The sequence below is a fragment of the Coregonus lavaretus genome (genome assembly GCF_964263955.1).
Source record: "Coregonus lavaretus genome assembly, chromosome: 35".
In the NCBI taxonomy this organism is placed as follows: Eukaryota; Metazoa; Chordata; class Actinopteri; order Salmoniformes; family Salmonidae; genus Coregonus; species Coregonus lavaretus.
In genome coordinates this window covers 1112669-1128606 of record NC_140022.1, presented here as the reverse complement: position 1 = coordinate 1128606, position 15938 = coordinate 1112669, and the positions used below count along the sequence as shown (strand labels likewise).

Here is a 15938-nt window from a genome sequence, read left to right as displayed (position 1 = left end):
CTGGGAAGACTGAATCTGCAATAGGTAAGCAGCTTGGTTTGAAGAAATCAACTGTGGGAGTAATTATTATGAAATGGAAGACATACAAGACCACTGATAATCTCCCTCGATCTGGGGCTCCACGCAAGATCTCACCCCGTGGGGTCAAAATGATCACAAGAACAGTGAGCAAAAATCCCAGAACCACACAGGGGGACCTAGTGAATGACCTGCAGAGAGCTGGGACCAAAGTAACAAAGCCTACCATCAGTAACACACTACGCCGCCAGGGACTCAAATCCTGCAGTGCCAGACGTGTCCCCCTGCTTAAGCCAGTACATGTCCAGGCCCGTCTGAAGTTTGCTAGAGTGCATTTGGATGATCCAGAAGAGGATTGGGAGAATGTCAGATGAAACCAAAATAGAACTTTTTGGTAAAAACTCAACTCGTCGTGTTTGGAGGACAAAGAATGCTGAGTTGCATCCAAAGAACACCATACCTACTGTGAAGCATGGGGGTGGAAACATCATGCTTTGGGATGTTTTTCTGCAAAGGGACCAGGACGACTGATCCGTGTAAAGGAAAGAATGAATGGGGCCATGTATCGTGAGATTTTGAGTGAAAACCTCCTTCCATCAGCAAGGGCATTGAAGATGAAGCGTGGCTGGGTCTTTCAGCATGACAATGATCCCAAACACACCGCCCGGGCAACGAAGGAGTGGCTTCGTAAGAAGCATTTCAAGGTCCTGGAGTGGCCTAGCCAGTCTCCAGATCTCAACCCCATAGAAAATCTTTGGAGGGAGTTGAAAGTCTGTGTTGCCCAGCGACAGCCCCAAAACATCACTGCTCTAGAGGAGATCTGCATGGAGGAATCGGCCAAAATACCAGCAACAGTGTGTGAAAACCTTATGAAGACTTACAGAAAACGTTTGACCTGTGTCATTGCCAACAAAGGGTATATAACAAAGTATTGAGAAACTTTTGTTATTGACCAAATACTTATTTTCCACCATAATTTGCAAATAAATTCATAAATAAATCTTACAATGTGATTTTCTGGATTTATTTTTCTAATTTTGTCTATCATAGTTGACGTGTACCTATGATGAAAATTACAGGCCTCTCTCATCTTTTTAAGTGGGAGAACTTGCACAATTGGTGGTTGACTAAATACTTTTTTTCCCCACTGTATGTGTGGGGCAAAAAAAAACCTTGAACAAAACAGATGGATACAAAGTCTCTCATTCCATTTGGTTAAAAACAACATGCTTTATTGACGTGACCTTCCTTTGCCAAAACAAAGTATTGTATAATGTCTCCACAGCAGAAAGTTCACAAATGTTTTAAATCATTTTTATTTTCTCTCAGTGGAAAAAATACTGACGTGATGAGCTGAATATGACTAACGCACAGACAGTCAACACACTGGACAGCTCTCTCAGCGCGTACCTTAGTGTACCGCGTTCGTTGTGTAGGAAGTTCAGAGGAGAAACTCTTCCATAGTCTCAGTCTTCTCCTGTCATTACATGTCACCGTTGAACAGAATATGTTTTTATTACTTTCCCCATATTTGAGTGCAATTGTCTAAGAACACGTGGCATAACTAGCATAACTTAGACATGCGTCCCAAATGGCACCCTATTCCCTACATAGTGCACAACTTTAGGGTGCCATTTGGGACATAGCCGAGGTGCAGCCCAAAATCTCAGGAACATTTCCAGAGAATGAAGGGGAACTATTACCTGCAGCCTGCTGTGTCAGGGGATACGTCTGTTACTGAGATGTTCTGTGTGTGTGTGTGTGTGTGTGTGTGTGTGTGTGTGTGTGTGTGTGTGTGTGTGTGTGTGTGTGTGTGTGTCTGAGAGAAGTAGCTAGTAGACATGGGTCTCAGTCTGGTCTGATGACACACTGTAACCTTCACTTCACTGGGCTGGCTAGCAGTGACTCATGATGACCAACCAAAACAATACTAACAACTGAAACAGTTTAAAAACGATGTACAGTGCTGCAGACTGAATATGATCCATAGATTCAACTATGAACGATGTACAGTGCTGCAGACTGAATATGATCCATAGATTCAACTATGAACGATGTACAGTGCTGCAGACTGAATATGATCCATAGATTCAACTATGAACGATGTACAGTGCTGCAGACTGAATATGATCCATAGATTCAACTATGAACGATGTACAGTGCTGCAGACTGAATATGATCCATAGATTCAACTATGAACGATGTACAGTGCTGCAGACTGAATATGATCCATGAATTCACCTTGTTGTGTGCTGCTTCGGAAAATAAAAGAACTAACTTGTTGGAAAAGAGAAGTTAGCCCCTGGATAAGGATATGATAGACCAACAGTCAAGGAGCCGGTCTCTGGTGATGTGAACAGTTACACCCCAAAACAAACTAACTAAAATCAGACAGAAAGCTCGGAGACATTGTGCGTCCCAAATGGTAAACCTGTTCCCTATATAGTGCACTACTTTTGACCAGTAATATATAGGAAATAGGGTGCCATTTGGGACACAGCCTAGAAATCTGAGGACCTCGTACGCATTTCAAATACCTCTTCCTCCATCTCATGATTATAAATGTCTTCATGTCTTCTTTATATCGTATTCATTATTCTAAAATTCTAGATCTATACATGAATACTATGGATACAGTATGTTCCAACTGTAGCTATAGTGTTTCTGCTGGTGTTGAGCTCTAAAAGCATGCTGCTCTGTCGGTCGGTCCGTCCACTTCTATCTGAATACCACAGTGGATCTGGGCCTGTATTCATGAAGCGTCTCAGAGTAGTCGTGCTGATCTGGGATCAGGTCCTCCCTGTTCATGTAATCTTACTCATTATGATCTAAAAGGCTAAACTGGTCCTAGATCAGCACTCCTACTCTGAGACTCTTTATGGACACAGGCCCTGAACCTCACATAATAACAAGAAAAGTGACAGAACTTTTACATGTTAGATTGAAATGGAAGCAGAACGTTACACTGACGTTGGATTGGATGAGAACATTGGATGATGACCACACCCCTCACCTCTGATTAGATGAGAAGAAGCTCAATGATAATAATAAAAACGTAGTTGTTCTTCTTCCGTCCACGCTGCCGCTTAATGCTCAACTAGAGAAACATGCAGAACCTCTAAGTGTCCTAGTCCATCCATCATGGGCCGGCAGAGAGGACACGTCTTACTACTGTGAGATCAGATCACAGGAGGCTGGTGGCACCCTCATTGGGGAGGACGGGCTCGTGGTAATGCTGGAGCAGAATCAGTGGAATGGTTGAAATACATCAAACACATGGTTTGATGCCATTCCATTCACTCTGTTCCAGCCATTATTATGAGCCGTCCTCCCCTCAGCAGCCTCCACTGGATCAAATATCACACCCTTCTGTCTGCGTCTGCTGCAGAGAGCAAACCTTCCGTCTCTCTCTGCTGTTCTGTTTGCTCTCCCTGGTCGTTCTTTAGTAAGGAGGGGGCGGGGCCGGGGGGCTACAGGTAGGGGGGTGGGGCCAGAGCACCAGTTCTAGAATCTATAGACAAGCCCACTGATCTGATGGTGTCTGGTGTGGTGTACGGGTACTGTAGTCCCTGGCCGCTCAGTCTGATCCAGCCAGCCAATGGGAGCAGAGCTCATAGCTCCGCCCACAGATCCCACCCCCCGCTGACAGCCCGCCTCCCGTAGTGACTCAGTCCCAAAACAAAGAAAAAGATAACTCCTCTTCCTGTTGTTTTCCTTCTCTCTGATTGGCTGTCTGTCGCTCCCCGGCCCCTGATTGGCAGCTAAGTCTCACAACCTTGGACAGTCTTGTAGAAGTCTCTTTTTGGCTCGTGTGTATAAAAATCCTCAGCCCCTGCTGGGAACTGGGTATGGCCTATATGGTTTTACGCTTGCCCCCTGTCACGATTGGCCGGGCAAATTCCACAAAGTCATCTATGAGGACAGGCCAAGCTCCTGAGTGGACAGAAAAGGGTCACATGATTAGCTGCATGGTTAGTGATTGGCAGAAATATTTTGATAGTGATTGAGCTGCGTGGTAGTAGGTAGAAGTCAAGTCCCAATCCCCAACTGCTGACTCCAGGTCAGATCTTAGTCATACTTCTAGTGGTTATGGTTGGATTTGGGGTAGAGGAATCTGATCCTGGATCTAAGCTTAGGGTGGGCAGGGTGTGGGCCAGTGTATGTTTTATTGGTCCTACAGAAATCTTTGGCTGCGTTTCAAATGGCACCCTAATCCGTATATAGTGCACTATGGGCCTGGTCAAAAGTAGTGCACAGGAAAAGGGTGCCATTTGGGACCCATTCATAATAGGTGGTTATATCTCACCTTCCTCGTCGTAGTTGGACATGTCGTCTGCGATCATGTTGCCAAAGTCCAGTAGGAGGTTCCACGTGTCTTTGGGGATCGACCGCTTATGATGCTCCTGCATTAATCACACAGATAGATGACATCATCAGAGATTATGATGCTCCTGCATTAATCACACAGATAGATGACATCATCAGAGATTATGATGCTCCTGCATTAATCACACAGACAGATGACATCATCAGAGATTATGATGCTCCTGCATTAATCACACAGACAGATGACATCATCAGAGATTACGATGCTCCTGCATCTAATCACACAGATAGATGACATCATCAGAGATTATGATGCTCCTGCATTAATCACACATATAGATGAGATTATGATGCTCCTGAATTAATCACACAGATAGATGACATCATCAGAGATTATGATGCTCCTGCATTAATCACACAGATAGATGACATCATCAGAGATTATGATGCTCCTGCATTAATCACACAGATAGATGACATCATCAGAGATTATGATGCTCCTGCATTAATCACACAGATGGATGACATCATCAGAGATTATGATGCTCCTGCATTAATCACACAGATAGATGACATCATCAGAGATTATGATGCTCCTGCATTAATCACACAGATAGATGACATCATCAGATATTATGATGCTCCTGCATTAATCACACAGATAGATGACATCATCAGAGACTATCAATACATGAATGAAACACCTAGGTCCAACATAGTTAATGGAAATAGCCATTAATACACACTTGCATCGGCTCCACTCACCAATAGAAACCTGTTCCAGAGGTCCAGGAACTTGAATCGACCTGTTAGAACCAGGTTCCAGTAGGCTACAGCCATATCCAGGTCTGACACAGAGAGCAGAGGGGTTAATTACATCATCAGTAGACTACAGCCATCTCCAGGTCTGACACAGAGAGCAGAGGGGTTAATTACATCATCAGTAGACTACAGCCATCTCCAGGTCTGACACAGAGAGCAGAGGGGTTAATAACATCATCAGTAGACTACAGCCATCTCCAGGTCTGACACAGAGAGCAGAGGGGTTAATAACATCATCAGTAGACTACAGCCATCTCCAGGTCTGACACAGAGAGCAGAGGGGTTAATAACATCATCAGTAGACTACAGCCATCTCCAGGTCTGACACAGAGAGCAGAGGGGTTAATTACATCATCAGTAGACTACAGCCATCTCCAGGTCTGACACAGAGAGCAGAGGGGTTCATAACATCATCAGTAGACTACAGCCATCTCCAGGTCTGACACAGAGAGCAGAGGGGTTAATAACATCATCAGTAGACTACAGCCATCTCCAGGTCTGACACAGAGAGCAGAGGGGTTAATAACATCATCAGTAGACTACAGCCATCTCCAGGTCTGACACAGAGAGCAGAGGGGTTAATAACATCATCAGTAGACTACAGCCATCTCCAGGTCTGACACAGAGAGCAGAGGGGTTAATTACATCATCAGTAGACTACAGCCATCTCCAGGTCTGACACAGAGAGCAGAGGGGTTAATAACATCATCAGTAGACTACAGCCATCTCCAGGTCTGACACAGAGAGCAGAGGGGTTAATAACATCATCAGTAGACTACAGCCATCTCCAGGTCTGACACAGAGAGCAGAGGGGTTAATAACATCATCAGTAGACTACAGCCATCTCCAGGTCTGACACAGAGAGCAGAGGGGTTAATAACATCATCAGTAGACTACAGCCATCTCCAGGTCTGACACAGAGAGCAGAGGGGTTAATAACATCATCAGTAGACTACAGCCATCTCCAGGTCTGACACAGAGAGCAGAGGGGTTAATTACATCATCAGTAGACTACAGCCATCTCCAGGTCTGACACAGAGAGCAGAGGGGTTAATAACATCATCAGTAGACTACAGCCATCTCCAGGTCTGACACAGAGAGCAGAGGGGTTAATAACATCATCAGTAGACTACAGCCATCTCCAGGTCTGACACAGAGAGCAGAGGGGTTAATAACATCATCAGTAGACTACAGCCATCTCCAGGTCTGACACAGAGAGCAGAGGGGTTAATAACATCATCAGTAGACTACAGCCATCTCCAGGTCTGACACAGAGAGCAGAGGGGTTAATAACATCATCAGTAGACTACAGCCATCTCCAGGTCTGACACAGAGAGCAGAGGGGTTAATTACATCATCAGTAGACTACAGCCATCTCCAGGTCTGACACAGAGAGCAGAGGGGTTAATAACATCATCAGTAGACTACAGCCATCTCCAGGTCTGACACAGAGAGCAGAGGGGTTAATAACATCATCAGTAGACTACAGCCATCTCCAGGTCTGACACAGAGAGCAGAGGGGTTAATAACATCATCAGTAGACTACAGCCATCTCCAGGTCTGACACAGAGAGCAGAGGGGTTAATAACATCATCAGTAGACTACAGCCATCTCCAGGTCTGACACAGAGAGCAGAGGGGTTAATAACATCATCAGTAGACTACAGCCATCTCCAGGTCTGACACAGAGAGCAGAGGGGTTAATAACATCATCAGTAGACTACAGCCATCTCCAGGTCTGACACAGAGAGCAGAGGGGTTAATAACATCATCAGTAGACTACAGCCATCTCCAGGTCTGACACAGAGAGCAGAGGGGTTAATAACATCATCAGTAGACTACAGCCATCTCCAGGTCTGACACAGAGAGCAGAGGGGTTAATAACATCATCAGTAGACTACAGCCATCTCCAGGTCTGACACAGAGAGCAGAGGGGTTAATAACATCATCAGTAGACTACAGCCATCTCCAGGTCTGACACAGAGAGCAGAGGGGTTAATAACATCATCAGTAGACTACAGCCATCTCCAGGTCTGACACAGAGAGCAGAGGGGTTAATAACATCATCAGTAGACTACAGCCATCTCCAGGTCTGACACAGAGAGCAGAGGGGTTAATAACATCATCAGTAGACTACAGCCATCTCCAGGTCTGACACAGAGAGCAGAGGGGTTCATAACATCATCAGTAGACTACAGCCATCTCCAGGTCTGACACAGAGAGCAGAGGGGTTAATAACATCATCAGTAGACTACAGCCATCTCCAGGTCTGACACAGAGAGCAGAGGGGTTCATAACATCATCAGTAGACTACAGCCATCTCCAGGTCTGACACAGAGAGCAGAGGGGTTAATAACATCATCAGTAGACTACAGCCATCTCCAGGTCTGACACAGAGAGCAGAGGGGTTAATAACATCATCAGTAGACTACAGCCATCTCCAGGTCTGACACAGAGAGCAGAGGGGTTAATTACATCAGCAGTAGACTACAGCCATCTCCAGGTCTGACACAGAGAGCAGAGGGGTTAATAACATCATCAGTAGACTACAGCCATCTCCAGGTCTGACACAGAGAGCAGAGGGGTTAATTACATCATCAGTAGACTACAGCCATCTCCAGGTCTGACACAGAGAGCAGAGGGGTTCATAACATCATCATCAATGGGCATGGCAAGTTGGCTACAACAACAACAGTACTTATTCAGCATTTCAGTCAAACACACAGGACATGCAAGTATGATGTATTTCTGTGTTTCCATAGAGTCTGAATAGTTTGATAACATAACTGCTGACCTTGGAGTTAGTGTGTGAGTGAGTGAGAGACAGAGAAAGAGATTGAGGGGGTGGCATCTAGTGGCCGGGACAATACCAGTCTCCTCATAGTCGTTAGTATCGTGGCAAGGAAATAAAACAGGAAGCGGATTTCACTTCTTCAGGAAAACAGCCCAAACGGATGTTGTCATCCAGTCACATGTCTTTATATTCCAAGCTATAGAACACAATATCTTCCATACAGCAGGTTTTTAAAGGACCAAAGAGTTTAGTCTGCTTCCTGTTTTCATTTTAGCCATGGAAAATATTGCGATACTGGTATCGTCACAGCCCTAGTGACATTACAGTGTCAGACAGAGAGTTACAGAGAGAGAGAGGCATCACAGCCCTAGTGACATTACAGTGTCAGGCAGAGAGTTACAGAGAGAGAGAGGCATCACAGCCCTAGTGACATTACAGTGTCAGACAGAGAGTTACAGAGAGAGAGAGGCATCACAGCCCTAGTGACATTACAGTGTCAGGCAGAGAGTTACAGAGAGAGAGGCATCACAGCCCTAGTGACATTACAGTGTCAGACAGAGAGTTACAGAGAGAGAGAGGCATCACAGCCCTAGTGACATTACAGTGTCAGACAGAGAGTTACAGAGAGAGAGAGGCATCACAGCCAGTTGAGTTTTGACAATGGGCGCTACTGTTGTTCCAGGAACTTAGCTGGGTCACCCACTCTGGTCGTCATAACAACACAGAACAGACCAGCAGGAACAACAACCAGAACAAAGTTGTCCCATCCAGGGAATCCCCTGGGTTGAGTATCAAATGGTACCCTATAACCTAAATAGTGCCCTACTGGGCCCATAGGGCTCCGGTCAAAAGTAGTGACTATCTAGGGAATGGGCTTCCATTTGAGACGCACCCTGATCTCTGTTTAGCGTGATAAGTGATCTATCTGTAAACCTGTTATTACACAGTAACAACACACTAGCTATCAGACTCAAGGCCCTCTCCTCAGCAGGGTTCATAGAGCAGTAGTAGCCAAACTAGAGGCTGTGTTGTGAAGGGGGAGCTCTTTACTTACCTGATAGGACAATTCATAGTTTTCCATCTGAAACCCATTCCTCCCTTTGGTGCCTGGTTGGTCCTGACTGAGACAGAACTACATTACACTGCTGATGCCAAACCACCATAGCTGTCTACCAATGTTCCCACGGAGGAATTCAACGCCAGGGTTAGGAAAACTACACCAGGGTGAAAACCCTTCTCCTCAAACACAGTGCTGGACCAACCAGGGTTTGCCTAAACCTCTCCATCTGGATACAATATTTACCAAAACCTATTTTTCCCCACTTTCAGAGCATTTTTCAAGAAAGCTATGGAAAATGCTTACCTAGTCCCTTCTGTCCGGGGTTCTTGGCGAAGTTGAAGGTGAACTGGTAGAAGTCTTTAAACTTGGCCGTGTCTTTGAGTTCCTGTTCTAGTCTGGGGAGCAGAGCCTTCAGCTTCTCTGGACTGTCACAGCTAGGAGGACACACACACACACACACACACACAGGAGCCTTCTTATTGGACAAGTCCAGCTAGTACCTGCCTGACCTCCGTTTCAAAATGTTTAGTTGTTCAATAACACTTGCTTTCATTTTCCATTTCAAAACGTTTCTCAAAAATGGTTCCTACTGAACAGTGAACACAACTGCGTGGCGCAGAAAGATGACATCACAGGAAGCTAGCTCACCCCAGCTCGGCCATGCCGTCGAGGAACTCCTTCCTGCTGAACTCACACTGCGTGGCGGCACGGAACTTCCAGGCCACCACCAGAACACTCCTACTGGCCGGGTCCAGGGTGAGGTCATCACAGAACTGCTGGATCCCGTCGATACCGATCTTATTCTCATCCTGGGGGTCTGGAGAGGAACACAACAACAATAATTAAATAGGACTACAACTCAGAGCTGATACATTACACTGATACAATACACTGATACAATACACACACTTCATTAAATGTTTCCTTCATTCTTCATATACACCCACCAGCCACCCATGGAGCACAGTACACACCTAATCCTAACACACACACACCTCTCCACCTCCCCTCCCCTCTTCCTCTCCCCACTACACCCCCTCTCCCCTCCCCTCTTCCTCTCACCACTACACCCCATCTCCTCCTCTCCCATCCCCTCTCCTCTCCTCTCACCACTACACCCCCTCTCCCATCCCCTCTCCTCTCACCACTACACCCTCCTCCTCCTCTCCCCTCCCCTCTTCCTCTCACCACTACACCCCATCTCCTCCTCTCACCACTACAACCCCTCTCCTCCTCTCCCATCCCCTCTCCTCTCACCACTACACCCTCCTCCCCCTCCTCTCCCATCCCCTCTTCCTCCCACCACTACACCCCCTCTACTCCTCTCCCATCCCCTCTCACCACTACACCTCCTCTCACCACTACACCCCCCCTCCTCCTCTCCCATCCCCTCTCCTCTCACCACTACACCCCCCCTCCACCTCTCCTCTCACCACTACAACCCCTCTCCTCCTCTCCCATCCCCTCTCCTCTCACCACTACACCCCCTCTCCCCCCCTCCTCTCACCACTACACCCTCCCTCTCCCCTCTCCCCTCTCACCACTACACCCCCCCTCACCACTACACCCTCCCTCTCCCCTCTCCCCTCTCACCACTACACCCCCCCTCACCACTACACCCTCCCCCTCACCACTACACCCTCCCCCTCACCACTACACCCTCCCCCTCACCACTACACCCTCCCCCTCACCACTACACCCTCCCTCTCCCCTCTCACCACCACACCCTCCCTCTCCCCCCTCACCACTACACCCTCCCTCTCTCCCCTCACCACTACACCCCCCCTCTCCCCTCTCACCACTACACCCTCCCTCTCCCCTCTCCCCTCTCACCACTACACCCTCCCTCTCCCCTCTCACCACTACACCCTCCCTCTCCCCTCTCCCCTCTCACCACTACACCCTCCCTCTCCCCTCTCCCCTCTCACCACTACACCCTCCCTCTCCCCTCTCCCCTCTCACCACTACACCCTCCCTCTCCCCTCTCCCCTCTCACCACTACACCCTCCCTCTCCCCTCTCCCCTCTCACCACTACACCCCCCCTCTCCCCTCTCACCACTACACCCTCCCCTCTCCTCTCACCACCACACCCTCCCTCTCCCCCCTCACCACTACACCCTCCCTCTCCCCTCTCACCACTACACCCTCCCTCTCCCCTCTCACCACTACACCCTCCCTCTCCCCTCTCCCCACTACACCCTCCCTCTCCCCTCTCCCCTCTCACCACTACACCCTCCCTCTCCCCTCTCCCCTCTCACCACTACACCCTCCCTCTCCCCTCTCCCCTCTCACCACTACACCCTCCCTCTCCCCTCTCCCCTCTCACCACTACACCCTCCCTCTCCCCTCTCCCCTCTCACCACTACACCCCCCCTCTCCCCTCTCACCACTACACCCTCCCTCTCCCCTCTCACCACTACACCCTCCCTCTCCCCTCTCACCACTACACCCTCCCTCTCCCCTCTCCCCTCTCACCACTACACCCTCCCTCTCCCCTCTCCCCTCTCACCACTACACCCTCCCTCTCCCCTCTCCCCTCTCACCACTACACCCTCCCTCTCCCCTCTCCCCTCTCACCACTACACCCTCCCTCTCCCCTCTCCCCACTACACCCTCCCTCTCCCCTCTCCCCTCTCACCACTACACCCTCCCTCTCCCCTCTCCCCTCTCACCACTACACCCTCCCTCTCCCCTCTCCCCTCTCACCACTACACCCTCCCTCTCCCCTCTCCCCTCTCACCACTACACCCTCCCTCTCCCCTCTCCCCTCTCACCACTACACCCTCCCTCTCCCCTCTCCCCTCTCACCACTACACCCTCCCTCTCCCCTCTCCCCTCTCACCACTACACCCTCCCTCTCCCCTCTCCCCTCTCACCACTACACCCTCCCTCTCCCCTCTCCCCTCTCACCACTACACCCCCCCTCTCCCCTCTCACCACTACACCCTCCCTCTCCCCTCTCCCCACTACACCCTCCCTCTCCCCTCTCCCCTCTCACCACTACACCCCCCCTCTCCCCTCTCACCACTACACCCTCCCTCTCCCCTCTCCCCACTACACCCTCCCTCTCCCCTCTCCCCTCTCACCACTACACCCTCCCTCTCACCACTACACCCTCCCTCTCCCCTCTCACCACTACACCCTCCCTCTCCCCTCTCCCCACTACACCCTCCCTCTCCCCTCTCCCCTCTCACCACTACACCCTCCCTCTCACCACTACACCCTCCCTCTCCCCTCTCACCACTACACCCCCTCTCCCCTCCTCCTCTCACCACTACACCCTCCCTCTCCCCTCCCCTCTTCCTCTTACCTTTGTATCGGTTGTAGAGCTGTTCTAGCTTCTTGCGGTCCACAGAGGTTTTCATGGATTCTTTATAGTAGAGGTCGGGGTTCTGGAAGTAGTTGTCTGTGGCCACCTCTAGTTTCCAGTCATTCTGGGTCAGGCAGTACACAGCTGTCCTCTCCCCAGACTGAGTAAAGGTCATGAACTGACGAACCTTGTCCTTTTGAGACGACTTCAGCTTATGCTGCCAGAGAGGACAGACCCAGTTGAGATAGACAGGTTCACACACGCACACACATATATACAGCCACTACAAAGACAGGCAGGTTATCCCTCACCTCTGACCTCTGGCAGACTGCTCTTCAGATCACCTGCTAAGGCCATCGGGTCAGGTGCACCAGAAACATGACAGATATATTCCCCACTACCTAGTCTACAGTCGGTAACTATCTGTTGGAGAACAGTTCCATTTCTCTCCGATTTGTATTTCTCTCTACAGAACAGCATCCTTAGACAGAGAGGGTTGTTGGAGTCCTGCCAGTCAATGGCAGCACTGGTGTTCTGTTCAACCCATCCTTTTGACTGTAAACTTTACTTTCTTCACAGCATGCACTCCCCAAAACATTGTACATCTATATAGAATCATATGGCATTGATGGGAGCCTGAGGGATAATCCGTTAGAAACGGGAAATACATCTGTGTTGGGAAATACATCTTGATGTAAACATTCCGCAATGATCTAAACGGTCGTCGGGACAGATAACGGAACGGGATCAATAACACACACTGGCAACAGTCATTACATCACTCATCACCGTGAGCAACGCACCGTGTGAAAAAACAACAAACGTTTTGCTCCTGTAAACAACGGGAGGGTTGGCACACAACCACGGAGCCCCTTCGAATCTGAACAGTGGCTAGGTCGGTGCAGTGCGAGATGGCTATAATCGTGAGAAGAGAACTGCCCGTGTTGCAGATCTGACCCTATCTTCTCGCTCAGGACCCGCCCGATGGTAGCGGGCATTGGCAGCGCCCTCTCCCGCGACCCAGTTCCCAAGCCAGCGCGCACGGACAGCCCCTCTCTGTTCCAACGCATAGGCGACATACCAACCAGGGGAAAAGGTACGTGCCGCAAGTGCGGTTGTCCGCTCTCACAATAACAACAACTGACCTTCCATTTCCCACATAAATTGCAACAGTGAACGACACATTGGCAATGCGACACTGCCAGAGGACACCCGTTTCCCGTTATAGGGAGCCTTCATAGCGAGCCCCCCAAAACATTTCCAGCTATACACTTTGTCCCATGGGTTTATTCACAAGTTTAGGTTTATCATTTTGATCTTACCTACCATTTTATCACCCTCTGTTTGGCCAACTTGATATCCCAATGCCCCTTGTACGCCTGCGCGGGAGGACAGCGCTACCGCACGGGAAAGTTTGAGGGTCTACACTGGGACTTGTAGTTCTTGGGATAATCAGTGCTCGTGGTGAAGTTGTGGCCTTGTTTAGTGCACTTCTGAACCAAATAACACTGTACATGTATAATGATGACATTGTATGCATAATAAACATTTGCATAAAATGTTAATTTAAAATAATGTGATTCATTGCAGGTAAAAATGTACTTGCACAATGCTGTTGACTAGCTGTGATGAGTTTATGTTCATGGTCTTTGGAGCTAGTCCAGCAGCTAAATAGAGCAGTCAAACAACTTTCCAACTGTCGAGCTTTTTCCAAGAAGGGCAGTTACTTGTGAAAAACGGCACTTGATACAACTACATATCCCAGATATCTGCGCAGATATCCAACCAATCGTTGTGATTTGTTTCGGAAGTTAAGTGAAAAATAACTACAATTTAACATTTTATTACGCTATCACAAATCTAATTCACCACAAACAACTTGATTAAAATGTTGCAGATTTGTTACGAGAAATTTGACTTCAAATTCTCATATTTTGAGGAGCTTTCTGTCAATGTTCAAGAAGTTTGAAAAGTTCGGAGCCGTACCAACCTAACGTTAGTTAGTTAACATTAGCCAACAAGCTAACCTAGTAGGCGCAAGCTGGTTTGACAGCTTTCAACATTCATAGCTAACCTTGCTAAAACATCGGGCACGCAAATGCCATTTATAAAGAGCAATAGCGCAATATTGAACAATACATTTGACTCAAATGCCTACCTGACAGACGTAGCTAGGCCGTTTGTTGCAGTCAACCGTAGGGGTCTTAGAAATGCATTAAGTTTGTCGCCCTGTGTGTAGTTGAATGCCTGCTCTAGGGCTCAACGTTGGCTAGAGCTATGTGGCGATTGGGGAGGGGTGGCATTACAAGAGCACGATTGTTTTCGCTCATTTACTGTGGAGTTCAGGTCTGAGAGAGGACGACGTAGCACACTAGCTAGTAGGTAGCTATCTAACATTTTACCTATTTTATTTTCCACGAATTTAAGCATAAAATAGATGGCATACCTGCTGAATATGCAAATCAACATTTAAGTCCATGATCAGATCACTGTCAGCTGTAATTACAACCTTTTTTCTCTCCACTGAATGAATGATCTCTGTACATCATATGAATGTGTAATGTTACCGCACAGCTAATGCAAAATACTTGTTGGCAATTTTGGTGTTGTTACAGATGGTTTTCATTGTATTCTGTAACTATAGCTTGTGTGTGTACACCCTTATGAACAGTGGTCTCATTGATCAACACAGGTCAGCAGTAGGAGTAGAGTAGCTGATTTAACCCTGAGCTGCCCATGAGGAGGGACGTAGGAGGGGTCTGGAATATAAACATAACTAACCCTGACCCATGTACACAAAGGTACTGTGCTGCTAGTATAAAGTATACACTTTGATTTCTCTTTACAATCCAAGCCATAGGTAAACAATTTCTGCAGTCTTTGGCCTACATTTTATTTTTGACTCAGTGTGACGGTGACTTGCTTCTTCCCGGAACTAGCTCGGGCTGTCAACTGTGTGTGGTGAGGGTGATATGTTCTAGAAGGATACAGGTCACTGGATACAGGTGTGCTTCATCAGGTAATTGTTCCTGAGCAGGTATGGGCCCCACCCCATCCTGTCTATGGCACTAACCTCTCTGGTGATTCCACTGGCAGGGAAACATTCATACAGTCTGTGTAGGTTTGTTTAACTTTGTCAGAGGAAGCTTTAGCAGAGATACACATTATCGTAGCCTTTCTCTTCTCCTGTCTGCCACCAGCCTCTCTCTCTCTCTCTCTCTCTCTCTCTCTCTCTCTCTCTCTCTCTCTCTCTCTCTCTCTCTCTCTCTCTCTCTCTCTCTCTCTCTCTCTGTCCCTAGTCTTTGTTTTCTCACTTTGTTCTCTCCATTCCTGCTCATAGCTTTTCTTCTCTCACCATATCCCCTTCTCTCTCTCCCTCCCTCCCTCCCTCCCTCCCTCCCTCCCTCCCTCTTTCTCTGAAGGGGCAGCAGCAGAAGTAGGTTGGATGCGGGTTGTGTGTGCAGTGCTGTGCCTTGGCCTTGTAGGGGCGCTGCAGCAGGAGCAGGTAGCTCAGCATGCCATCAAGCTGCATCGGGGCAGGAGTGCTGTGGCCAAGCACGCTTGGAGCTGGGTGTCTGATAACTGCCGGCGCCTGGGCAGCCTCATCC

At 48.3% G+C, this 15938-nt stretch overlaps 2 protein-coding genes across 4 annotated transcripts in view; one reads left to right on the top strand and one right to left on the bottom strand.

Annotated features, from left to right (window-relative positions):
* Positions 1-1318: 1318 nt before the first annotated feature.
* On the bottom strand, positions 1319-14561 carry LOC311109740 (DCN1-like protein 2). 3 transcript variants are annotated; one of them, XM_084152713.1, is made up of 7 exons: positions 14489-14561; positions 12331-12547; positions 9668-9836; positions 9323-9453; positions 5110-5192; positions 4325-4421; positions 1319-3951 (listed from the first exon to the last, which is right to left on the bottom strand). In XM_084152713.1, exons 2-7 carry the CDS (start codon positions 12503-12505, stop codon positions 3872-3874), a joined length of 735 nt encoding a protein of 244 aa, XP_084008839.1. In that variant the 5' UTR covers positions 12506-12547; positions 14489-14561; the 3' UTR covers positions 1319-3871. The 3 variants fall into 3 exon arrangements, with proteins under 3 accessions (XP_084008839.1, XP_084008838.1, XP_084008840.1); XM_084152712.1 differs by lacking the exon at positions 14489-14561 and adding an exon at positions 13657-13896; XM_084152714.1 differs by lacking the exon at positions 14489-14561 and adding an exon at positions 13653-13673.
* A 505-nt stretch (positions 14562-15066) lies between these two features.
* tmco3 (transmembrane and coiled-coil domains 3) overlaps positions 15067-15938 on the top strand; it is a gene marked incomplete at its 5' end in the record, with an annotated part of 14555 nt that continues 13683 nt past the window's right edge. Inside the window, 3 exons of the mRNA XM_084152711.1 lie at positions 15067-15131; positions 15270-15349; positions 15753-15938. The exon at positions 15753-15938 is cut by the window's right edge and continues 92 nt beyond it. Of these exons, the coding sequence (XP_084008837.1) occupies positions 15067-15131; positions 15270-15349; positions 15753-15938 (331 nt within the window). The remainder of the gene's footprint in view (positions 15132-15269; positions 15350-15752) is intronic.